This window comes from Oculina patagonica, chromosome 4 (assembly GCF_052425735.1).
Source record: "Oculina patagonica isolate OP01 chromosome 4, crgOcupat, whole genome shotgun sequence".
Lineage (NCBI taxonomy): Eukaryota > Metazoa > Cnidaria > Anthozoa > Scleractinia > Oculinidae > Oculina > Oculina patagonica.
In genome coordinates, this window is record NC_135761.1 from 30,831,091 (window position 1) to 30,858,538 (window position 27,448).

At 37.2% G+C, this 27,448-nt stretch overlaps 1 protein-coding gene and 1 long non-coding RNA gene across 2 annotated transcripts; one reads left to right on the forward strand and one right to left on the reverse strand.

Moving 5' to 3' along the window:
- The first annotated feature begins 1,927 nt into the window (after window positions 1-1,927).
- LOC144652340 (uncharacterized) lies at window positions 1,928-13,240 on the forward strand. Its single transcript, XR_013570484.1, has 10 exons — window positions 1,928-2,177; window positions 3,801-3,947; window positions 4,559-4,623; window positions 5,113-5,152; window positions 5,294-5,332; window positions 5,442-5,480; window positions 5,556-5,594; window positions 6,040-6,099; window positions 7,198-9,212; window positions 13,205-13,240. It is a non-coding gene; the product is annotated as an uncharacterized LOC144652340 (long non-coding RNA).
- Window positions 13,241-18,159: 4,919 nt separating this feature from the next.
- Window positions 18,160-19,342, reverse strand: LOC144647843 (uncharacterized). The gene has a single exon (XM_078507547.1). It carries the CDS (start codon window positions 19,156-19,158, stop codon window positions 18,160-18,162), a length of 999 nt encoding a protein of 332 aa, XP_078363673.1. The 5' UTR covers window positions 19,159-19,342.
- Between the last annotated feature and the right edge of the window lie 8,106 nt (window positions 19,343-27,448).

The following is a 27,448-nucleotide window of genomic DNA, read 5'->3' on the forward strand; positions in this document are numbered from 1 at the left end:
TCGCCCTCTGTAATCAAAGCCATGGAAATCTGGATCAACACGTTTAATTATTTGGTAAGGCAAGTGAGGAACGATAGGTAATGATGCCAGGAGCAGCAACACTACTCCCACAATCTGCATTAGCTCATCGACTCAATGGTTTGCAACCGGTGATGGGAGCTCTGTATGAAAGGCAAGAACAATTCCAACTAGCCGAAAAAAGCGTTGATCTGGAATTTCCCTTGGCATGATGTCTACCAGATTGATTACTTTCGATTTCTAAACTGGTTACATTTGAATGTGTTGAAGAGTTTAATTTGTACTATTTTCATTCATGACCCTCCCCTTCCATTTCATAAAAGTCGCGTTTATACCATTGGGAGGAAATCAGCTATTCTTTTTTGGTAAAAGTGTGAGAAAGTGGGTAACCATATGTAAATCATGGCATGATGGCTAGGTTGTTTGAGTCTTATGATAATCTCTCCCTTTTTAATTTTTGATTTATAATTAGCTCTACATTCCCCTCGAAAATATTTATGGGTTATTAACACAAAGCATTTAGACTTTAGACACTCAATACAATAATGTCATTGATTCTCTACTGTCACTGCATGACTCACCTAAAAGGAGGGTGAATTGTAAACCAATAATAAAACCGTAGGGGCGTGATGTAGAGTTTCCTTGTGTTAAAAAGAGCTATAAAAGACAGTGCTTAAAATTCGATGATCTTACTCATTTCACAGAAATGACTTCATTTTGGAGGCCATTTGATGCCGATGAACAACCCGTATAGTATCACAAGGTAGGCATTGGTCAGTTACAACACGAAAACATCTCCCCGGACTAATTTTATTTCATTTGTTTTGTGCAGAAATAACAATAGAGCCGAAGGCTAAGCAAACCAAAAGAGTTGAGCAAAATATAGTCCTAGAAAGGAACGCTTTAGTCAACCCATGGGTGGAAATTTTATGAAGAATGAAAACATCAGGGAATACTATCGTTCTACCCCAAGAGAATCATCAATAAAAAGGATTAAACAAATTGTTTCCCAAAACCTCCAGAAAGCTAAACAGCTGACTGCCACGACAAGTACAAGCGAGACAGCGATGTTACAGACTATTGTGGATACCAGGATGGGATATGCAAAGAAGTGCTCACCAGAAGAGCAAAAATCTGCGAAATTTAGCCAGGCAGCATGTCTTGTTCAGACACAGATACAGATGCTGATCTCCCAGGGGAAGCCAACCCCACACCGCCTGAGCCAAAACAGGACAAGCCCAAGAAAAAGCACCCCAGGAAGCGACAATGGAAATCGGAGGAGGTCCACAAGGCACACACAGAGATGTGTGGCAAGGCTGTGAAAATGATGAGTAAAATAGAACACATCCTAGATAAATTCGATAGCGACAGTAGTGACAAGGAATGAACAAGCGAAATATTGAACTGCTAATGTCCTTTTGCTCATTTGTTCAGTTGTAACCAAAAACGCTGAAAATAAAATGCTTTTCGTCACACAATGTGTGTTTATTTGATGGTTCTATTCGTGCGTGCCACAGATAAATAAAGGAAAAGTTACCAATGGGAAACAAACCGTGTATTTTACATATTTAGTGGACTTTTGCACCATAGTGGCTCTTGTTGGAGTTATGTGAAAGATCTCTATTTTGGCAAAAATCGAACATTGGCTTCCTTGAAACTTTTTATTTTCAAAACAGCCACCCTAGGGCTTAAAAGACTACATCGAGGCTCCTTAAGTTAAAGTACCAAGATCAGTAATATTAGGAAGTGTAAAAGGCGTCACTTCAGTCTTGATTACATTTTCCGCGAACTATTTCATTAAAAACTTTCATTCTACAATTGCCCTTACTGACTGACTGACTTCATTTGTAGTTGTATCTCTGTCATTGAACAATTTCAATTTTTTTTTAAACTTTTAAATTTCCGAAATTTTATTAAAAAACAAATAAATTAAGGAAAATGCTGATCGTATAGATCTTTTAATGTGTTGTCTGCTTTCGTCGATCCAGTTTATTGTTTAATTCTTATTTTAATAGGACGTCCTGGCATTTTGTTGACAATATGGAACAAATGTCGACACACCAGTAAAGTTTGACGATGGAAAAAAAAGACAAAGAAGAAATGTTAAAAGATAGCCCGCAAAGGGCTATCAGAAAATGTGTTAAATAAAATATCGTTTCGTTTTCTTTTAAGGGAAAGAAGAAGAAGAAAAAGAAGCGTTAGAAGAGAAAGAAAGGCAGGAAGAACAGGCGAGACAAAGTGAGTTGTCATTGCTTTTTACTTAAATCTTAATTATCTACACTTATGTAAAATAGCTATCTGACTAGATTCGTCATAAAATAATCGTTTCGTTTTCTTTTAAGGGAAAGAAGAAGAAGAAAAAGAAGCGTTAGAAGAGAAAGAAAGGCAGGAGGAACAGGCGAGACAAAGTGAGTTGCCATTGCTTTTTACTAAAATATTAATTTTCTACACTTACGTAAAATAGCTATTTAACTGGACTCGTCATAAAATAATCGTTTCGTTTTCTTTTAAGGAAAAGAAGAAGAAGAGGAAAAAAGAAAAAAAAAGTAAGCTACCATGTATCTGTGATCTGTCATCTATCTACTTGGCTGGTCTAACCTTAAGGAGAAGAGAAACAAACAAAAACTTCTCAACTTTTCACAGTTGACACGGACTACTACCAAAAAAGGTTTGCTTATACTGGAGTCAAGATCTGGAATGTATTACCAGACGATCTATCTATCTATTTATCGATTTATCTATCTAATATTGTGTGGTACCTAAATAACAATCAACCTAAAAGGTCATACTGTCAAAAAAACAAATTCTTTCTATAAATCTTTTCTTTTTTATTTAGGACTAAAATAAAAAATCACAGGAAGACTTACTGCTTATTATTTTTCTTGTATTTACAGAACTAAATCAACAAGAAAACACGATCGCAGGTATTGTGTTAATATTTCATGTTTTTGGATATTATAACACTTTGTTATCAGCCTTAACAAGTTTATTAATTTAACCTTGTTTTCCCTTTCCAGACATCCTAAAAGAACTAAAAAATTAAAGCATCAAGGTAAGGCTGAAAAAATAACAATTAAATACTTGAGGAGCTTTGGCATGAAAACATTTTTTACATGTGAATATAAAGAGATCACAACAAATCACACCTTTCGCAACAAAAATGTGGACTTTAGTATTTGAACTTTTTTTGGACCAAACATTTCTTTTTTTCAGGCATGAAGTGTTGGCAGTGTGGCCGCCAAGGCCACATCAGAAAAGACTGCCATAATCAGACCACTGGCCGCAACCGTGGCCAGTGGTCAAGACGAGGTCATCAAGGACAAGGACGAGGGCGTAACCACGGCCAAGTCTAATTTGTTAACAATTTTTACTAAGTCAAAAGGCAATAAAATGAAAAAAATGACAATAATCCTTGCAAGAGAACTTCTATTTTTAACAGCTCTTGACTTTCATTTCAAAAAAAGCAAAGAAACTAACAATTTAAAATTACGTCAACACAATACTCTCCACCCAAGATGCCTGACTATTCCCCAGTTCCCAATAAAATGAGAAAAATGACAATAATTCTCTCAAGAGAACTTCTATTAAGCCTGCGGTTTTTTTAAAAAAAAACAACAAACATCTGTCTGGGACAAAATATTGATTAGTTAACAGCTGCATTTGGCCAATTAGTGTAATTTTAATGAAAAAGTCTTTGATTAGTCAGTATTTAGAATAGTTTGCATGGATGGTTTACATGTTTAACTATCTAAAGATGTAATTATTTATGCTTCATTTATTAGCAACAGGTGCAAGAGCAAAACCTCCCAGCGAGAAGGAAGAACAGCAAGACGTAGAATCTGTAGAGAAAAATGAACAGACAGAAAAGTCAAATTACATCCACAGTGCTCTGAAGAAGTTTGAGCAGGATGTACAACGGCTGTGGGAAGGTCTGTTAAGTTAAATTTGTGCTATTTTCAAATACTTTTCCACTTTTGGAAATAAGCAACTTGGTAAATTGGAAACTTTTTTTTTTTTTAAATCAAAATGAGGTAATTTGTCAATGTTCAACAGAAACCCAAACTCTGATACTTCTTTTAGATGTAACGGTCATACCCTTTTTGCTGCCGTTTTGCTCAACCCCCAGACAGGAAGACAAAGTTGAAGTGCATTTAGAGGTATCATCTAGTCGTATATTCCTGTTTTACCTTGTCCACGCTTCACGGTGAAGCGTGCTCCCGTTGAATCCATTAGTTAATTTCAAGAATCGATATCAGTGAATCAAAACTTAGTTTTCGCTCACAGCAACTCGATTTAAAGCAAAAGGGGGGTGAGAATTTGAATTTGTCTTACTATTTGTTGGTTAGAAAGAAAAATTTTATTTGGACATTGATCAGTGCTATGTATTCTTGACAAAGACTAACAAATACAAATTTCAAATAACCAATTCAATAATGACCAATTATATGCTCTAGATTGGCACACTTCTTAAACGAAATTGGCTTTTTATCGCTTCTATACAACTTCAGTCGGTTAAAGGAAGAATGTTGTTGGTTTTCAGATGACTCCTGAAACAACAAAAGCCTACGAGGAAATGACTTCTCGCAGAAGGGAAGCATTCCATTTGTAAGTGTCATTATATGTATCGAAGTTCACTTAATAAAACGCTACTTGTGTTACCCTACAAGAAAACAAGAAAACAGACGGACGATCCCAACCTCGTTCCCAGGGTCACCCAACTAACTATTAAGCTGATTGACTCATTGACCCAGTAACTGCGGATTACCTACCATAGTAACTATCGTGGGCTAACTGTAAATTAAATCCAAATCGCTTTTCATTTTTTCTCTCTACAGGGCTATTCTCTTGCCCTTAAATTTAAACGTCCCTAAGATGATGACTGGTTGCAACTGACTTTTTCAGGTGATCCATGTCTGGCTTAATGTGGCCAATGTGCCAAAATCAAAGACATCATTACTTTCGTCTTACTACATTTTGCATACCCTGTTAATATTTTTGATGATTCAATCAGAGCGTGTATTTGAGGATAGACTGTTGATAATAAAAGCCAACAAAGGGGTTAAATCTTCTTTTATTTCTTTTTCATACCATAAAGAAATGGAACACGATTTTTCAAAAAATGCTGAAAATGAAGGTAATTATTCACACCATGACTTTTCAACTCGCAGTTAGCATGATCAGTTTGGCTTATAACTCGAAACTTAAAAAAGTATGATCAGCGAGCTAATTAGGTGATTCCAATATCCTACTTTTCTTTATTATCTATGCCATAAAGAAACAGATGAAGATTCCTCGGATGCCAATAACGGGCAAGGTAAAAATTTACACCCTGACTTTAAACCTAGAAATTGACAATACTTCTGTTGATCATTAGAGTCAACGAAATGCTAATCTCTTTTTTTTTACATTTCTTCTACATAAAGATGTGATGGGCGAATCTTCAAACGGCATTAACATGGAAGGTAAATATATACAACCTGTTGAACATTAAGTCAATGAGCTGATCAATTCTAATTTTTGTTTTCCCGTTAATAAAGGAATGAAAGGCGATTCTTCAGACTGCGAAGAGGGAGAAGGTAATTTGATACCCTGATTATTTAACACAGTAAAGTTGGGGGTTCAAGCTCGACATTATAAAGATGGTTGAATATAGTTTTCACGCGCTCTTTGTGCGCTCTTTTTCTTATTTGGTGCGAGTCGAAGCACACGTGTTCTAGGCTTTCAGTCTAAGATAACAAGTTAATCAAAAGACAGCGTTTAGCTAATGGGTCTTATATAATAACTGGCCACCATTTCAATTCTTTAGCTTTCCTAAAAAGATAATGCATCAAATACTTGATTAAAGAGGCAGTATAGGGAAAAACTGAAAAACACCTATTGGCTAATCCAGTTATTTTTTCACGCATAACATTTTGGGTTTCGGAAAACATACATAATGTTTCTTGTGAGTGAACTTATTTTATCTTGGCCATACACCATTCTTTGACCTACAGAATAATATGTTTTTTGATTTTATATCAGGGACTCAACAAATTTCGTTTGTTGGAGGCGCAATGGGTGTCACAAAGAAAATGCCTTGAGGTGAGAACCACAAATGTTTGCTTAAAGGCCGATTTACCAGTACGACTTTGCCGCATGCGACTTGCCTGCGACATGCTTACGACAGGATTATGACACGAATTGTTTTGTGTAAATCAAACCTACAACTTTTAAGTCGTGTCGAAGGCCTGTCGTAAGCATGTCGCATGCGACAAAATCGTACCGTGTAAATCGGCCTTAACACAGGGCTTTGTTTAGAAATGTGGTGGGGGTTTCTTGGAAAGCTTTGAACCATTTTGTTTAATATGCTTCTGGGAAAGACTTACACTAATCTTAACATCCTCTTTAAACAACTTTTGCAATGATAATTGCTTGGGTTTGCTTTCCAAGTATTATATATTTATTGGGCCTTCAACTGTTGTAGGGTATTTAACTTCATGGATGAGGGCATTTGTGTTGTGAAGTGGACTTTTCAAGTTTTGCTACCATGCTACCACGTACCATTTTTATAACACCTATATATTTTTATTGTATTGATATTAGTTTTTAATTAGTGTAGTTTTTTAGTATTTAGCAGTGTCCCCTAATTAGTATGGTGCATTATTCCCAGGCTATAAGGTTTTGATACTTAAATAAAGTTCTCACTCACTCATGCCTGAAAGCTCTTCTGATTGTGAATGACATATCGCAAGATAAAATTGGCCAATTTTCTGCAAGATGTGCCATCTGTGACATAGTTTCTTAATGTGGAGGTTATCAACCATTTATAAAAGGAGTCAACTTTTCTATTGGCTCATAAGCAATTGCACTCATCCAAGTTCACTAGTCTTTATTGAGCTACAAGTGCTGTTACACATGAAAATGGCTGGATTCTATGATATTCCATTTTTAAGCGTTGCACCACGGGCTGCAAATACATTTAATTCTACAACAACTTAATGGACTTTTATGGACGTGGCAAGGTTTATCAGGGCGCTGATTTACTCCTATCTGAACAAGCCGCCTGCGTCCCTAAACTAGGCGATAATAAGGATCTCAACAGACAGGTAGACAGTTATTTAACAATGTAAGTGAAAGTGGCTTTGTTTGCTATTGATCTGCCAATCACCGAAATTCATTTTGCTTGTCAATCAATCACAGGATCTTCTTGAAGAAAAATTGGTTGGGCAGTTCAGCATTCGATGTTGGGAGGCAGTGCTTTGCGTGGAAGAGAAGTTCAAAGTCAATTACTACTTCTTCCAATGGCTGAAGGCAAGTACACTCAACAAACAAACAACAGTAAGTCTATCTGAAAATGATGCCTGCTTGTCATTAAGTACCATATTTGAAACACTTATTTTAATTTTATATTAAATACAACAGAACAAACGCGCATTGTGTATCTTCCACACATTAGTTAGTTTCAACTGTTATTTTCACTTGTTACACCTCAACGAAAATTACCGACAACAAAAAAATTAATATGGCCTGTTGGAATGACCTGTCATTCAACAATTTGGCAGCAAAAGACCGTAATGGATTTATTTGACCAGAAAAACTAAGAATTGCCCTACAATGAGCTACTTAAAATTTGTCAGAGCACTAGCATTGAAATTACAAAGGAACAGATTGATCAGGTGCAAATAGACACTATGGACCAGTCAAGCGGCACAAACTTTTTCAGAGTAAGGCTGCAGCTTATTCAGACCCAGCACTGCGCTCCCAGTCTCTTATACTAAGAATCTGTTACCCTGAACTGCACAAGGTTAACACCAAAGATGTGCGTCATGGGTGTACGCATGAAGCCTCTGCAATCCATGCTTTTGATGAATCCATGAAAAACACAGGTTAACTTCAATTTTATTAAATGTGATCTCTTCATTAATCAAGAGCATCCTTGGATGCATGCAACCCCAGATTTTCTATGCTCATGTGTCTGCTGCAGGGAAGGTTGTGGAGAGATCAAGTGTCCCCCTCTGCTTGGAGAACTGTGACTTTGATGCTTAAGTTTTAAAGCCCTCCTCTTGTCTTGAAAAGAACAGCGCTGGGGAATTCATACTACCAAACACACATGAATACTACTACCAGGTTCAGCAACAGCTCTTTACTATTAAGCTAAACTACAAATTCTTTGTTGTTTGTGCTGTTAACTCGCATGAACTGAAGTTAGTGTCGCAGAGAATTCTTCCAGACAAGGACCACTGGAGCAAAGGTTTTCCCAAACTACAAAAATTTTGGAGAGTCTGTGTGTTGCCTGAGGTGCTTGGTCGGTGGTACACCAAAAGAGAAAATTTAACTGAGGATGGGGCTCCACCAGCTAGAGCATTGTTTTTGCCGACAGGAAACTGAGGAGGATTTTGTTAAATGCTGTAACCCAAATTGTGCTATTCAGCAATTTCACTTGTCATGCCTGGGTATTGACTTTGGTGTTACGATATGTTTCACCTCTTTGCTTCATCTGGGTCGCAAAGCCAATTTAAGTCTGACAGTGATTTCTTGTTTTTAGCTAAAGCATAAGCATTTCTAAAGAGCATTTTAAGTATAGCAGAGTGCTGCTTCAGCAGTTGCTGTCTCGCTAGATATGTGGCGTTTTTTCCGGATTGAAGGGCCAGTTTGTTAGTGTAACGCCTGACGGAGCTATAGACTTGAGCATAATGGAGCAAGAAATTCTTGGATAGTCCATTACCAAATTTGTTTGGTTAAAAACGCTTCTTGATTTTCCCTAGGTTTAAAGACAAAATTCAGAGCCTTACATGACCAGAAGTTTACACCTTGTATGAAGAAGGACACCAGAATGTTCTTGCAGTAATTGATCTTGTCTTGACCCTACCAGCCAGTTCTGCTGTCAACAAGCGGGGCTTTAGCCAAATGAAGTTGACAAAGACCATCGTTAGAAGCCAAATGACCAACGCAACACTTAACTATTCAATGGTCATCCAGATGGTTACTCCTGAGGTTAAGCAGTTCGATCCAGATCCTTCAATCAACCAATGGGTCAATGGTGCAAAAAGACCGAGGCAGCCAGTGTTTAAACATGGAAGCTTGAGGAAGTGCGCACATCTTGAGAAGAATCCACACCTGGAAGTGGAAGTTGAAGCTGCCGAAGTTGCCGACACGCTCTTATGCTTTACCGACACTTTTCAGTCACCCTAATCTGTTTACGGTACATTTTAATGGTATAAATCTTTTATTTTGGATATCTAAATATTTCTTCAACGATTAAACAACTCCTAACTACTGCTCATGGAAGGGCGCAGGGGAAAACAAACAAGTCACAGCAACATAATTCTTCTTGAAGTTATTGTCTACATAATTTCATAACTATTGTATATTAGATCAATCTCTAATTTAGTATCACTTTTATTAGATCTGTACATACCAAATATACCAAACATACCTGCTCTTAAAACTTATGATAATATAAGCAAAAGCAGCACTGTTTACAAGTACAGTTAAACTGTTAGGATTTTCGTAATGAAAGTTATTGCTGGCAACATGAATTCACGATTACAACTCGTTGGTAGATACAGAGTTTCATTACCCTGTCTGCAGTACAGTATCAGTAGTTTTGTACTGCGATAAATACATACATTGTGAATGATATTGACCTGGGGGCATTGAATAACCTGAGTATAACATTGAATAGTAGTAAATGATGCAATATAAGAGCATGCATCAGATTAACAGATGTTCTTTCCCATTAATAAAATGAAAATAAATTTGCGACTGTATAAGTTGAATAAACGTGACTACACATAATCCTACCTGAATAAACATGACCATTACATAATCGCGGACAACCAAACGCACACTTATCTAAATAATTAGCTTTTTTGGAGGGCAAGCAAAAGAAGCGTACAAAGAAGCTTACTGTATTTTTTATCAAGTGAAAATGCGTGAAGAAGTCGTAAATGCACTGTTTCTGTCAATGTCTGTTGATTTGTATAGGTAATCGCATGATTTCGAGTGCAATTTGGGATAAATCAGCACGAGTAAATTTTTTAAAGGCTAACAAAATTGCACAAGCCCGTAGGGGGAGTGCAATTTGTAGTCTTTGAAAAATTTACGAGTGCTGATTTATCCCAAATTGTACGAGAAAAATCATGTGATTACTTGTTAATAATACACATACAAAAATTTCACTTGAAGTGGATGACAAACAAAACGTGTTCAGTGGCTTACCTTTCCGATTCGTTCTTACACATAACGCAATTGCCGGGCTTTGTAAAATCCAGATACCGCTAGGGAATTTTAAATCTCTCTGTCATGCAGTATCAGGTGCTTTTATCCTCATTCAGTTGTGTTGGTTTTGGCTGAAATGTCCAACTTCAAATCTTGTTGACGGTCGCTTGTAATCTTTCTTCTTTACGAGTGGTCGCGTAAGAAAATCCAGGACTGGTAGCTTTCCATAGTTTTGTAAAGCCTTTCTTGTGCTGTACAAACGTCCAATTCCTAGTACTTTGGTTTATATACTTATAACTTTCGTTAAATCAGTCAAACCTTTCATGAATCATTATGTTTTTGCTCGATTTTGGCTCTCTCAAACACTCCGACATAGGCCGCCATTTTGTTTTGGCGCGCTTTCCGACTTTCCTGTCAATCAATTTAATTTCAACTTTCTGCACTCAATTTCAACTTTTTGCACTCAATTTCAACTTTCCGCACTGTTTGGGATTAATTGACGTGCTCTCAGCCAATGAGCATGCAGAAATTTTTGTATGTACGGTATATTATTAATTGTGCAACAGACTTGGAGTAGGCAGTGAAAAATGCACCAAGTACGTTGTTCCGAACTGCCATGATTTATATCATTTCTTGGACTGTTTCCTTTCCAATTGCAGGCAACTAAGTGTTATTAAGCCACTGACTGTAGTTGCTGTGGACATGATAACGTTGAACTGTGAGCAAAAACCACCCATACCCAATCTCCACCACAGCGATGTCTTTCGCCAGGCAGCTTTGAGTATACAATTTTAGCATCCAGGACTGCTGTTTGGCCAATCAGGGCTACATAATTCCTGTGCAGTGGTCTCCTGCTTGAACACATTGATCAGGAATTCAGACGTTGAACAAGGTCAACTTCACAGGAAATCGAAATTCAGACCTTATTTGCAATAGACCTCCAACATGAAGAAAATCTACCTACTTGCAAAAAGCAAAACACACAACACAATCCTTTCAGACAATGTCTGAAAGAAGACAACAGAAAAAGAGAAGCTGCACATGTTTATGTCGAGTCAAAGCCAGACAGCCATCCAGTTGAAACAAACCAGCAAACACTCATTCATGAAGTTCTGTAATCACAGACAAAACCCTCTACCAAGACTACCAAGCAAGGTGTTTCACCATCTAATCCAGAACCCTCTAATACAAGGAGGGGGCGAGGTAACACCAAGAGAAGGCGAGAAAACACAAAGATGGGGAAATGTAACACCGATTTGTTAGCAATATAGTGCGCTTCCATCAGCATAGACTTGTTAATCACAAGAAGAACTTGATAAGACTCGTTTGCATAAAAAGGAGCATTGTCAACACTGATATCAGTAGGATAGACAGAATAGAACATCAGCTTTCACAACTGAAAGGCTCCATATGTTAACACTTTTAAAGTGATAATAAACGTGTTAAAAAGTACAACATCTCTGAACAATGCGTTGCAAAACGCACAAGGTAAAAATGCTATAAAAGAATAACAAATGCAAAAAAAAAACATGACAAAATACATATCTACATCCATGACACAGAAAATATATAAAATAGTAAATGTTAAATTGAATTTTTTTCAGGGCCGCCAAGATTTTATTTGCTTGTTTAATGAACTTCAAAACACCTCCAAATCTGCCGCACAAGTGGTGCATACCAATTGTTATTTAATCACCAAGAAATAGAATACAGAATAAAATGACTACAGAAAGGGAAAAAATAAAAAATAAAAACATCTTAAAAAGCTTTTAAGCAATATATTAACTGACCACCAAGTCAGCATGTTAGCAATAGAATAAAAGAAGTTAGAATAAAAGAAGGCAGAAGTTGTTGCTTGATTTTCAACAATTCGTGAAATGAATGAGACTTAGATATATAAATTCCACAGGAATAAGAGCCACATTCTTTCCATGTCAAGTTAAACTGAATACCACCAATTGTGTGATTCCCCAAAAAGCAAAATTGAAAAAACGTTGTCTGAGGTGTCTTTTACGGAAAGGCAGTCAGCACTTAAAAAAAAAAAAACAAGCAAAAAACTTTTTAAAACAAAATAATGACTTTTGTGACAACATACCACGCAGGGGTTAAAATGTAAAAAAAATAACGGTACAAAAGCGGAGTCTCATCTAAAATCTTGTTTTCATTATAGCAAAACTTATAATACTTACAACAGTTACAATACTAACGTTACTTACAATACTGGCATAACTTATAATATTAACGTTATTTACAATACTATTATTGTACTAGTATTGTCTCATCTAAAATCTGCTAAGAATTATACAGGAAATGGATCAAGAGAAACTGAGTCTTCAGGCATATCTTGACTTGCTTTTTGATGAGCTAGAGATAAGGGACTAATGCAGTTAAATTGTTTACGTGAAAAAGTACTGTACGTCAATACTGTTGATCACGGAAATGGAGAATGCTTAGAAACGGTGAAAATACTGCTCGAGTTTAACAGTGAACTTTAGTTGAGAACGTCAAAAAGTCAGGCATAGTGGCTGGTTTTCATAAAAAACTTTCAAAAGGCGAAACGTGACTATTGTCGTGGATTCAAAGAAGGACTACTTGAATTAAGAGGAAACTGTTTGTGTTTTGAAAGCGAGGTCAAGTTGTTATTTTTTGGAACGATGTAAGAATAAAAAAATGCCAGAATGAATCTGAAAAATAAGGAAGGATTTCTTATTTTTTCTGTTGTTTTATTTTATTGTCCGAATTTAAAAGAAACACTTTTGTTACTGGAGTATTGTAATGATAGAATCTCTATAAATAGGGTTGCATGTGATACACACATTCGTAAGCTTTCGAGTATCGGAGATGTGTTGTTGAATTTAGGTCAAACAGTGCATTGTGTGTTCCGAGTTATATAGTGTGGATTCTATTGAAAATGTCGCAAGGTAAAGTTGGTATAAGTTCTGGATTTAATTTATGTAAACTAAGAGGAACGTTTTCGTTTTAGCAGCAGAAAAGAAGAGAAGTGGTCGGAGTAGTGGTAAACAAGTGGTACCAACTGAGAAAGGATTGGCAATTCAAGGTTTGCAATTGTCAAAGGGTGCTTCTAGGTCAAAAGTTACAGCTGTTGGTATAAACAAACTTAAAACATTTGTAATGAATGCAGTGATGCGAAGCATTCAAAGATATATAATAGTTAGTGTGTAGTATAATATTTCAAGTGAATAAGTTAATTGTATTGTACTCCTTTTAGTAGTTATGAGTTGAATAAGGGGATAATGATCACTACTCTAATAAAAAGTACACGGTTTACTTAAAATTGGCTTAGCTGTTCTTAAAGATTATGTAGCAAATGCATTATTTACGTTTACCACGTTTTGTTTCATGTGTATTTGATTGTCTTATTCAGGAGAAACAAGCAAGAGTGGATGCCAAATAACGAGTGAGTCTGTTGCAGTGTTACAAGGTTTTTGTGCAGGATCAGCCTCATGAGATGCAGATATAAGGTTTGTGACACATGTTGTGGTGAGTGAAGTTTATTTTAATGTGTAGTATACATAGTTGAAGTAAATGACTGATACAGTATATCCTCATTTTTCTAGTTTATTGATATGATGCTTACAATTGTAGCATTATTACTATCCAGGCAGTAGATGGCAAACTTCATACCTGGCGAGCCGTAGAAAGTGGAGATAAAAAATCCTAATTAGGTAAATATATTTATTTTAGAAAGAGTAGATGTTTCAGTGTTTGGTATAAGTTGTATGTTGCAGTCCCGCATTCCCGTGGTTTAATTTCCCGCCTAACTCTCAAATTCAAAATGACTATCAAAGGCGATCTTAAACTGTGTTTTTGTCAAGTCTATCTCTTACAGGTGGCTTGATAAGTGAAAACTATACACTTCAAGATTGGGATTTCTTTTTATTCTGTGTGTAGAGAAGCTTACTGAATGTTTTATCAAATGAAAATGTGTGAATAAGTCACAAATGCACTGCAGGGAAAATCTTGACCAAACCTTGGTTTCTGTTTTAGTTTCTGCCTTGTTTCTTACAGAGGCAATATATAAATTTTCTTTTGTAACTAATTGTATTAATATTCTTCCATTGATGCCCAAAGTCCTTCAACTGAAGAAAGGTGGTGCTCAAGTCATGTTACTCGCAATCTGAGCAAGGAGTTAGTGAATAGCTCCACTGGATTTGTTTAGAGGTTTCCTGTGACATTTTCAATTAGATCTACCGATAAACCAACATCATGTATTTTAACTTTGGAATAGGCGAGCATGTTGACCCTACAAATGGGATCATCCGAACTTTTAAACACCCCAACGGTGTTTGGCTAAGGAAGACACTAGATGATCGAGAACAACCGATTGAAGTGGACTTAAGGATACCAGGACAAACTCGCTTCCGAGAAAGGACCTCTCTCTGTTAAGTACCGTTTGCATCAAACCCAATGAGAACACTTGTCAAAACTTTGAAAACAAATGTTACAATATTTTAGACCTGCTGGGAAGGCTTTAATAGTATTTTGTCTTTGGCAGGACCACCCAAACTGGGACATTTGAGCCACCGCGCGAACATCAATAGGTCAAAGCAAATTCGTTTAGTGCAAAAACAAACAATGTTTTCATTAAAACACTTAAAGAAATGCAATAAAGAAGCGTCCAACTCCAGTAGTTTAATGTCTTCAAACATGATACTCATTGTTGTGTTACACTGACATTGTAATCCATAACAAGGTGACCGTTTGACATTAATAAACTGTGAAAAAATAGTCAAAAGTGTAGTCTTAAGGTTTATCATTTCTTTTTATTTGATATCAGGCATTAAACAACTTGTTAAAAGAGCGGCCAGACCTACCCATTCTGATATACGTCATAGTGGTGTGCCATATGAGCCCAAAATGGCACCACCTTTCCCATTAGAACAGTTGCTGCATAAGTAAACAAACCGGTTAAAAAAAATTGAGGTATTGTAATATATTTTATACAAATTGTTAAATATTGATTTCACAATGACTAAAAGATCCTGGTTCACTAGTCTTTATTGAGCTACAAGTGCTGTTACATAGTTAACCGTGAATGTCTGGATTCTGTGACGTTCCATTTACAAGCATCAAGCATTGCACCACAGGCTGCAAATACCTTTGGTTCTACAACAACACCAAGAGATACTTTCATGGACATGGCAAGGTGTATCAGGGCGCTGATTTACTCCTATCTGAACAAGCCGCCTGCATCCCTAAATTAGGCGATAATAAGGATCTCAACAGACAGGTAGACAGTTATTTAACAATGTAAGTGAAACTGACTTTCTTTGCTATTGATCTGGCAATCACCGAAATTAACAATTTTTATGCAGTTTACATATTAATTTGGCTTGTCAATTAATCACAAGATCTTCTTTTAAGAAAAATGGGTTGCGCCGTTTAGCATTCGATGTTGGGAGGTAGTGCTTCAGGTGGAAGAGAAGTTCAAAGTCAATTACTACTTCTTCCAATGGCTAAGGGGAAGTACACCCGAGGAAGTGGTATACTATACTTAAATGGCTGAAGGACGGACAAAGTTGAAGGACATCAACAAACAAACAACAATAAGTCTATCTATCTCATGATAGACAGACATTAAGTGCCATATTTAAAACACTTATTTTAATTTATATTAAATGCAACAGCACAAATCAAACATAAAACTGAAGAAGAAGAATGACCTCAATGATGCTGATTATGTTGATTACCGTAATGATTCGATTTAGCGCCCGGGGCGCTTAGTTACTTTTGGCACCTCAAGGGAGGGCGCTTATTCGAGACAGGGCGCTTATTCGGGACAGGGCGCTTATTTAATTTTTTGAAAAATAACCAAATGTATCTAACAATAACAGGAACTGTAACAGTTAGAAATTGTTAAAAGTTCAGTTACTTTTAAAATAATTGTTCATTTTAACAGTAAATATATACATGAACTGTACGGTGAACGGTCAGGAGTTTATCTAGTTGACGTCAGTGACTTCAGTAGGGCCGGTTATCCACAATAGGGGCACTCTTTAGAATAGGGGTGCTTATAAGAATGGGAGCGCTAATAAGAATGGGGGCGCTTATTGGAATAGGGGCGCTTATTCACAAAAACACATTCCAAGGGGGGCGCTTATTCGGAAGGGGGCGATTATTGGAAGGAGGGCGCTAAATCGAATCATTACGGTATAATAGTTTCTGTGAGGTAAAACTTGAACGGCCTGTTGCTAAATAAGGAACACTAAAAGGTTTATCATACCAGCAAAGTACTAGAAAGGGAGTGCAGGGATGTAACCAAAGAAAGCCTGTTGGAACTTCTTACAGTGCTGCGCGCCGAACCGTGAACACCTAACAAAGTTTCGTACAAGTTTTTGACAAGTTTGATGTGTCGTCTCTGTCGACCAATCAGCGAACGGGTTTTGAAAAAGCGCGGGATTTCATTGAGTCTATCGAAGTGTAAAGTTTCGACAGGCGCGGACGGAAAAAGAAGGAGCATTTCTATTGAACTTGAAGACATGAATGCTTATCAAAACAATGTTTGTAAGTATTTCACAGTTCGTGGAATTTATTTTTTCTGTAAATTTCGTATCATGTTCTGCAGCGCGCGAGTTTACTGCTTCTTTTTAATTTTGCGCCTCTTATTACAGCTGATGTGCAGCTACGAGTGAACGCGTATGGTGGAATATTCGATAATGGTAGAGTTTTACCAAATATGTACAGGGAAAGAATATTAGATCTCTATGACGAAGGATGGGGCCAGCGACAAATCTCTAAAGTAGTGAGCCGTTACAATGAAGCAAACACATCCCTTCGTCCAGCTAAAAGTCACAATGAAAGCCGAAAGATCGATCAAGATGCTTTAGATTATATAGAAGTCCAGAAACTGATGAAGCCAAGCATTTATGGCCGAGAACTTCAAGAACGGCTTTTGCTAGATGGCGTTGTCAATCCCGCGGACATCCCAAGCGTTTCGCAGATAAACAAAGTTGTTCGCGAAAAATTGATTATGACAAGGAAAAAGATCAGTGTTATTCCTGTTGAATCTGCGACGCCACATAATTTACAACGCATTGATGAATATCTGACCGAAATATCAAACATAAACGCGACAAACCTGCACTTTTTTGATGAATCAAGCATGATCAAAACGACTGGGAACAGGATATATGGAAGTGCTACATTAGGCCAAGCTGCGTTCGAGATGCAGCGCTACGCATCAAATGCCAATTACACGCTCAATCTTCTCCATTCTTTCCTTGGTGTTGACTATTACAACATCGTAGATGGTCCCTCAAACGGAATGGAGCTTCTGCAGTTTTTTGACGAAGCACTACAACTCGAACGCGGAGATGGAAGCGCTGTTTTGGAGCGCGGTGACTGCGTAGTTATGGATAACTGCGGTTTCCACCATGGACACCACATCGAGCCTGTCCTGAGAAATATGCTAACTGATTGTGGAGTGCGACTCATTTACCAACCTCCCTATTCTCCACAATTCAATACGTGTGAGCTGTGCTTTCATCAGATAAAGGCATTTCTGCGAAGGCACCAGATGTTGGCAATGAACGAGACTGAAGTGGCGATAGCTGATGCGGTTCTAAACATTTCCCCAGCAAACTCATTCGCTCACTTCAAACACTGCGGCTATTTCTAGCCTTTTCATTACTAGTATACTTGTATAATAACAAGTGAACATGTTCAATAAATATGAACCGGATACTATCTCGATCTAGTCAATGAAATTACATAAGAACTCAAGAATATTTTTACTGTTCGATTTGTTTACATATTTATAGACAGAGTATTGAATTCTTCCAAATATTTTCCAACATACTGAGGATAATGTCAATAAACGTTTTCTAAAAGGAACTACAAACAGCTCGAACTATATTCGAAAGCGTTCGGGCGTGCGAAAATAAATAAAACACAACTTCAGTTCATTGCCGCGCGCCTTGTTTACACTAGGTTTGGCTTATAAATGTCCACGTTAGATTTCTCATACTGTTCGATTATTTTCAGTAAACGCCAATCCTCACTTTCATCCCAGTCAGGGACCTTTTTGAGTGCTCTCTGTAGAATAAGAAGATCACGATCCACAATATTTCTGTTACCAGTGCTGTATTTGAACATGTTCTGGGCTTTCAAGCGCGGTCTCATTACCGCGAAGAATGAGAATTTACGTCTTTCACGCGCGGCTGCGAATTTCTTGAAATTGGATTCCTCCTCGATAAACTTAGTTTCAAGAGTTTTGATTTCACGTTGAAGAGCGGTGACCTTTTGCTTTTCTACTGGGTGCTTGTCCTTTATTTTGCACCGATTGATATCGTTGCATGGAAGTCCAGAGCATGTTGTTTTAGTGTGCCCGCCTTGGTGACAATTGTTGCAAACTCGACCTCTTATCTCTCCAAGAGAGCGGAATTCTTTTTGTCTCTCATTCAGTTTCGCTAGTTCATCCTTTGCACTTGTTATTTGCACTCTAAGCATTTGAAGATTATCCTCGATTTCTTGTTGTTGGGCGTCCAAAGGGCTTTGCTTTAGAGATTTTGATGCCACACTCTCTGGGGTAAACAACAACTGTTTAGGCTCCAAGGACGCACCGCTATTTTGATCCATATCGGGTTCCGATTCGGCTCGCTCCGTACGTCTACACTTTTTAGGCATTGGCGAATCAACCTCATTTGCTACGAGATAAATTTTCCTGTAGTCTTGATCCTTAACAGTTTTTGAGCTTCTCAGCATCTCCTGAAATGCGAAGCCATCGGAGCCGCAAAGATTGATAAAGTCTCCATCTTCGTCTCGGAACCGTATTCTAATATTTGAGGTTGGCAGGTGAGCTAAAGGCGAGCAGTGCCGCTTGACTTCAGATAAGAGTTTTTCCAAGGTAATATCGTACAGGAGAAAAGTGCTAAACCGCTTGTCGTCTCCGTATTCTACTTTGATCTGATAAGTCGCCATCTCGGAATAGAACTCGCGGGAAAGGTGCAAAACACTTTCAAAACCGCATGAGTTAGCGACTTCGCCTTCCTACGTACCCCGCCTTCTGATTGGCTCGGCGACCGGACAACTCATCAAACTTGTCAAAAACCTGTCAAAAACTTGTACGAAACTTTGTTAGGTGTTCACGGTTCGACGCGCAGCACTGTAACAACTCCACTTCAAAAAAGGTTATATCCTTTCCAAATATTCAGGTTGAACCAAAAGGAACAAAACTCAACATTTTCATGCTTGTGAAGCATGCTATTTCTTAAGACGCTGCAAAGTTCAACAAGGTGTTCAAGACACTGTGCGTTTTTCCTGGTTATTGGATTCAGGTACCTGCCACATGGTGTTATATACGAGTTGAAGACCGTGCTAAGAGCAGAAAGTCCACATGTTTGTGTGGACCTAATTCTATTCATGGCACACCAACTAAATCAACCAAAATTCACAAAAAACAAAAGCATGTGTAAGGAAAGTGACAACAAAGTTTTACTCCTTCTTTTGTGGAAAATCCATAGATTGTTTAACATGTTGTAAGAAATACAGAACATTATCCTCAACCTTCAAGATGCATGATATAGCTCCAGTTCTCATTAAACTGAAATGTCCACAGTAGATAATAATAATAAAGCAGTCAAGGGTCATAACTATGACAAAATGCAGTCAGTTTGTTTGCTTGGAATATGATTGTTTAAAGAAATGAATGATTTATTTTTCCAATTGCATTTAAACATAGTGAGTCTGGTTTTAAAACTTTACTACCGAATTAAGTAGACTGTTTTTTCAGAGACGCGCGAAACACTTCCTGTTGGCGAGACTTGTCTTTGAATTAAGCCCACGTGATTTACAACTAACGCCACATTGGTATGTGCACGTGATCACATTCCTTCACATTCCTGAGGCAAGAGAGATGGCGGGCTTTTCCGTTAATAGCAAGGGAAGGTCGTTTATCCGTGGAAAAAGTATAGACGACAGCCCACGAGGCAGCATAGTCGAGGGCAGTTTAAGGAAGTAGCCGATCGGAAAGAAAGCGAAAGATCAACGGCTGATAACTGGTTGAAGTGCGAGCGAGGATCAAGATGTTCTACAACGAGCAAAGGAATGTGCTCGCGTGCGTTTACCTTTTCATTTGACAGCTGTAACCCACGTGACCCAAAACACAAATCAATGTCGCCAACGGCAACTGTTTCGTGCGGCTCCGAAAAAACAGTCTACCTAATTCGGTAGTATTATAAAAAGATTTACAAATGAATTTGATGGTGTGAAGGGGAAAAATGGCCTCCAAAAAGCTGCTTGATAAAGTAACAGAAACATTTGAAAAATTTTCAAAAACATGAAACAAACAAGAAGAGTCCAGAAGATAGAATTGTAAGAGATATGCTCTACAGAGGAATACATAGAAAAAAGAGAAGAAAATGTAAGAGAGAGATAAAAAAATTTAAAGAAATTAAGCATTCAAGAAATTATTATTATTATTATTATTAGCGGGTTGACCCTACAGATGGGATCGTCCAAACTTTTAAGCACACAAACTGGGTTCGGCTGAGGAAGATGCTACATTGTTGAGAACAACCTATCAAAGTGAACTTTAGAAGACCAGGACAAACTTCCTTTCGAGAAAGGGGCCTTTCTCTGTCAAGTTCTGCCTGCTTCAAACCAAATGAGTACACTTGTCAATAATTAAAAAAATATGTTACCATATTTAAGGCCTGTTGGAAAGACCAACTTTAATAGTATTTTGTCTTTGGCTGGGACTAACCAAACTGGAACATTTGATCCACCGAGCAGAAATCTGTGACATCAAGGGGTCAAAGCGAATTTGTTTAATGCAAACAGTGAGTGAATAAAGCGATTTTGTTTAACCCCTCAAACAATAGTACATAGTTAACCAGGAATGGCTGGAGTCTATGATGTTCCGTTTACAAGTATTGCACCACGGGCTGCAAATACCTTTGGTTCTACAACAACACCAAGAGATACTTTCATGGACATGGTAAGATGTATTAGGGCGCTGATTTACTCCTATCTGTACAAGCTGCAGGAGTTGTGTGAGGTCCCTAAATTAGGTGATAACAAGGATATCAACAGACAGGTAGACAGTTATTTAACAATGTAAGGGCCTGTTTACATGATTCCGGAATGACTTTCATTCCGGAACGAATTCATTCCATCCCCATACATTTCTCTGTATCTGTTTACATGATACCGAGACGAAAGTCAAGTCATTCCGGAATGAGTTCATTCCGGTTTTCATTCCGGAATGAAAGTTTCGTTCTGGAATGACATTTCATTCTGGTATCATGTAAACACAGAACGAATTTCGTTCCGAGATGAAATCGCAACTCATTAAACCGCATACGGACTCCACAATTTGAATTCAGAGTGAAAAAAGTAATAGCATATACTGTTTAGCCCAAAGAAGCAGCTCTACGGTCAAATTACTCGTTAAAATTGCAGATACGGCAAATAATGGGCACAAAAACATGTTTGCGCGAAACATGCGCCATCTTGTTTTGATCTCGCGCGGAAACCGCGCACGTGAAAATGCCTTTGGTTGAACCGTTCGACTCTGTCATGTAAATGCAGAACGAACTTCATTCCGGAACGAGTTTCGTTCCGGAATGAAAGTCATTCCGGAATCATGTAAACAGGCCCTAAGTGAAACTGGCTTTCTTTGCTATTGATCTGGCAATCACCAAAATTAACAATTTTTTATGTAATTTACATATTCATTTGGCTTTGTCAATCAATCACAGGATCTTCGTAGAGAAAAATGGGTTGCGCACTTCAGCATTGGATGTTGGGAGGTAGTGCTTCGGGTGGAAGAGGAATTCAAAGTCAATCACTACTTCTTCCAATGGCCGAGGACAAGCCCACCTGGAAAAGGTACCATAACGAAAAGAAAAACAGTGATTCAGCTGTTAATTTACTAACAATTTACTAAGGATCGAACGTCAGAGGCAATGTAGAGCTGCATAAGCAGGTAATCTGTTTATGAAAGAAAGTCGGGCCTTGAGAATGTGATTTAATTTTTATTTTTTTTCTCTTCTGAACTTTTAAAGTATATTATTTAAGCATGAACGGAAGAGTGACATATCAAATTTTCTCTTTTTATTCCTGGAGCATGCACAAGGTGCAGCAAATAGCTTGTATAAGTAGACATTGCAGTAGACCCTGGCAGATACTGTAAGAGCCAAAGTTACAACTTACTCCTATTATTTTTGAAGCACTCGTACTCAGAGGAAGTTGTATAGGAGTGCCGATAAAAGGTTTTCAGTTGAGAAAGACATGTACAATTTCCAAAATACAAATACAACATAAATTGTCAATTATTTCTATTCTATTTACGAGATGTAAATTTCATCAGTACAAATGTATAATAAGTAAGCAAATTCAAAAAGTTTTAAGTTTAGTTTGGTAGGTTTTTTATCTTTTAATTTCAGTTGATTTGATATGATTTCACTTCATTTTTGTATTCATGGTATTTGATTTCATTTTAGTTACTTTTTTCCCCTTTCTTATAAAACTAAAAGAGTAAAGCATGAAAACTAAAAGAATAAAGCATGAAATGAAAAGAAAAATCAAAGAAAATCAAGAAAAACCGGAAAGATTGGTAAGAAAGATTTAAAGGCTTGGTTACTTAACCTTGCCACGTTTGGCATCCATGAAAAATGTTTGTGGTTACCTAGTTGTGCGATTTCTTTTTGTCCTTTTTAAAGAATTGTAGCATAACTTCTTCGACTTATTTGGCGGGAAAAGTGTCTATGAGTAATGTCAGTTGCCACAAAAAGCAAGAAGATAAATCACAGGTAAAAAAAGTTATGAAGTTATCATAAAGATGCAAAGTAATACCCTCTGACAGTAGTAACAAAACTTCGAGGGTTTTAGCTCAAAGGAGCTAACAAACATGTGGCCCTCTTAATTTAAACATTAAAATAAAAACTAAAATATTTAAATTTACAACAACGAGGTATTTAAATAGTTACACGCTTCCTCTATAGACAACCCTTCATTCTTTTGACTCTTGAACTTTATATTCAGTTGAGTATTTCGTTTTTCTTGTCCTGTGTTTAGCTTTGTTTATATCATTCGAAAATGAAGGATAACGCCATTAGAAATTAAAAATTTGGAACCAGCAAGTTCCGAAATCGAACAGAGGTTTTGGCCCTAGGAAGTCGCACATGCAACAACTTTCTTACAAAGCCTTGTGGAGAGTTTATTTGAGGTATGGTGTGAAAAAGAAGTAGTGTGTAGGGGTGTTTCAAGCCGCCAATCACCCCATCGCTTTTTTATTCTGCATGTAAAGGCCTGCTGCTACAATTTACAGACCAGGTCAAGCGTTCGACCAAGCATCAAAAGTGAGCGTTTTAAAAGTACATTTGTTAATCGTTTAATTTTTAGATATAACCTAGCTTTAAAATAACAAGGTCACTTAACTTATTAAGTAGTAAATTTATATGTTTTTAGGACTTTTTTAATCTTGAAAATCGTGTCAATTTTCTGCTTGTAACATAAGATATGTATCTTTATCTTTTGAACCAATAAAGATCATTATTATACATTGGTGTCACCAGCTTGATTTTGATTGGCTATAAGCACACAGCTAATTCTTGCTTGCTGTTTCTCTTACGTCATACCTACAGACATTAGATTTTACATATGTAGAAGTGACGTCATACCTACAGACAATAGTTTTATGCATTCAGTGCGCGCTCTTGTCTTTACAAGTGCAGCTCAGGAATGTGCATAATAAAACAATTATTGGATTCAGTTTTCACATGATAGCGATAATTATCAAGGCCTCAGTTTCTGTTATCCGCCTCAGCCTTCGGCTTCGGCAGATAACAGAAACTTTGGCCTTGATAATTATCGCTATCATGCTCAACCTCATCCAATAATTGTTAATTATTAGTAGTGGTAGTAGTAGTAGTAAAACAAAAGGAGTAAGTTGACATAAAAAGTTACTGAAGGAATGCCAACTGGTTTTTCCCATGGCAATCAGTGTTCAAAAGTTACCTCAGGTGGCTTTGTAAAACTTACATGGTAAGGAGGAAAGACATTTTCAATCAGATGTTTCAATTAAGCGACATCATGTATTTTAACTTTGGAATAGGCAAGCGAGTTGACCCTACAGATGGGATCGTCCAAACTTTTAAGCATCCAAACCGGGTTTGGCTGAGGAAGATGCTAGATGATCGAGAACAACCTATCGAAGTGAACTTTAGAAGACCAGGACAAACTTGCTTCTGAGAAAGGGGCCTCTCTCTGTTAAGCTCCGCTTGCATCAAACCAAACGAGAACACTTGTCAGGCCTTAGAAAATACGTTACATATTTAAGGCCTGCTGGCAAGGCCTACTTTAATAGTATTTTGTCTTTGGCCGGGACTAACCAAACTGGAACATTTGATCTACATAGTGGAAATCTGTGACATCAATAGGTCAAAGCGAATTCTTTTAGTGTGAACAGTGCGTGAATAAAGTGATTTTATTATATTCCTCAAACAAATATCCAACAGTCTGTTTGGAGTGACCTTTTGTCTAAAAAGAGCCCACTAAATACACTTCTAGACGATTAACTGCCTGGATGATCAAAGGATTTAGATGGAGATGTGAAAGCATCACGGAAAAAAAAAAAAAACAGCAAAGCAACAAAGAAACAGAGAGAACAGGAAAAGAAAACCAGAAGCAAAAAATGGAAGGAGAAAAAAAAAGAACAGAAGAGTCTATAAAAAAGTTTCAAATACACTTAAGAGAAAAAGACTTGTCCAAAGTCATTAGGATATTGTGGACTGGAAAATATCCTGCCATTCAAACAGTTTAAGAGAGACATCCAGGCAGTCAAACAAAAAACAGAACAAGGCTTTATTTCAGCTTTGACTAGGTTCAACTACCACTACCTTGGAAAACCAAAACTGAGCTTTTTACAGGAAAAGGAAAACTCCCCAAAAATGCACTCCAGAGAGAGGCTCCAACAAATCAAAACAAAAACCGATTTCGGTGATATCTGTGTACAAGACCTAGCAGCCTTAACAGGAACAGATTCTGAAAATGTGTCAACACTACTGTTGACATTGACCAAAAGATCAAAAGTTCATTCATTTGATGTTTGCATAAAACCTTTGTGTGTTTTGTGTTGTCAACTCTTACATAACCCTGCTAGGTGTAATCTTAAAAAGGATAAAGATTGGTTGCCTTCATCTTGTTTATTGCTTTAGAAACAAAGATAACTAATAAAGAATTGCTGTTGTATTAATGGTTTTTGAATACTGAGTTATATATTTTTAGTTTGTAAGTGAGTTTTTTTTCTAGGGCATGCACAGCTTGTGATTGTGGACCATAACTTTGTTTTCATTCAGCCTTTTCCTAAGAGGAGAGGAACCACTCCGTTTAAAAGTACAGAATTTGAAATTGCCTCCCAACTATCGATGCAATAACAATCTTCAAACATTGGTTTTGTTTATATATAGTTCACTTTAAGGCTGGCATGCACAGATTTTTGTTTTAATAAAGGCAAATTATAGAGTGGTTAGCAAATTGCTCTTACTGCTACCTTGAAATGTGCACAATAATAATACTCTAAACCAACATTGTAAAAAAGTTGTGCACTAATTTCTTTTTATGCTATCACAGTTTAATGATGTGGACAGCAATTTGTCCCCACTAAGTAAGGAAGTTAAGCATCAAGAAATCAAATTAGATAGACTTGGGAATACCTTTAAGGAAATAGTTGATGCCCTTCAGCATATTCATGAAGCCGGTGGGCTCCACATCGACATTAAGGAAAAGAACATACTTAAGCTTAAAATCAGCCTTGAGTAGAATTTAGTCATCATCGAATCTGGAAAAAGCAGGCTCAGAGAGATCCAAAGTAGTAATAAAGAAAAGAAAGCTTTTTAGGAGATCAAAGTTTCCATGGGTTGAGCAAGCTGATGTAGCAATGCAAGTGATACATCTTTATTTATTTAATGATGCTTCTTTAACTGACTCAGACTGTTATTTTTCAGCTGTTGGTTACATGTATGCTCACAATCTTTGATGTCATTTTGGCAATCCAACATTATAGAGCTCTGTAGAATAACAATATAGAGCAATTCATCTTTTAAACTATACACAATTTCACGTCTGTGGAAAGGATGTTGATTAACACGGGAAGGAGAGGGCAGAAGAACTAGAACAAGAATATGATTATAAACAAGCTGCATGCCAAATTTCCCTTAACTAATCTTCATTCCTTTTTAATTAATCTCGATTAGAACATGGAGCTTTCCCACAAGAGGTATGTATCATATGACTAACAAAGTCAAGAGATGCGAGCATATATCATGGCTAAAAAATAGGCCATCAAGAAGATTATAAGCAGCTTTATGTAGCATACAGCGTTGACTGTAGGTAGTGAAACTAGTAAAACCCTAATAATGTGGCAAACACGCAAGACGGAATCAATCTTCAAGTTAAAAGACAAAATCACACACCCGTCACGTCATCTACAAAGGCAAGTGTAATTGTGGAGTAACATACATTGGCACGCAACCTCGAGGTTCGTGTTAACGAACATTCAGATGTCAATAAGCAGTCAGAGACAGCCAAGCACATCAGAAAACACCCTAATCACAAGTTCACGTGGAATGTTTTAACCACTGCCCACTCATGGTTAAAAAGAAGAATAAAAGAAGCATTCTACATTGCACGCTACCACCCTGAACTAAACAAAACAAGTGCAATCACTGGACCTCACCTTGCTCCCAATGGGAACAGGTATTACATAACTGGTGTTACCTGAACTAAAAGAACGATGAGCGTATGCAGATTTTTTCACTCTGATGATGATCGAACAGATCGAAAACGTTTAGCATCAATTTTAACAGCTTTTACCTTAAGTTTTATTTTTAACCTATAGTCAAACATTCTGGCTTTGATTCAACTCATTCGCCTGAAAGAAAACCAAATGCTTAAAGAGGCAAAGGATTTTTTTTTCATTTTCCAAAATTAGTCAAAGATTGTTAAGCATTTCTACTGCCCAAACAAGAAAAGCCCCGCATATGTTGGTTCCATGTAAACCACATTAGAAAAATGCGGCCATTGAGAATTGAAGTAAGAAAAGAAGACAATGTTTCTGGAAATACCAGTAAAGAAAAACTAAAGACAGTCTCGACAGGTATATGTAGCATGTGGTATGCTAACAAAAAGCATATTAAACTGCAAATCTTACCAATGAGTTAACCTTCAAAGGCCCCACCCGGGGGCAAGGAACTAAGAAATAGAACAA

Coding starts and splice junctions, on each gene's coding strand:
- LOC144647843 (XM_078507547.1), bottom strand. CDS start 19,158: ATGGCGACTTATCAGATCAAAGTAGAATACGGAGACGACAAGCGGTTT.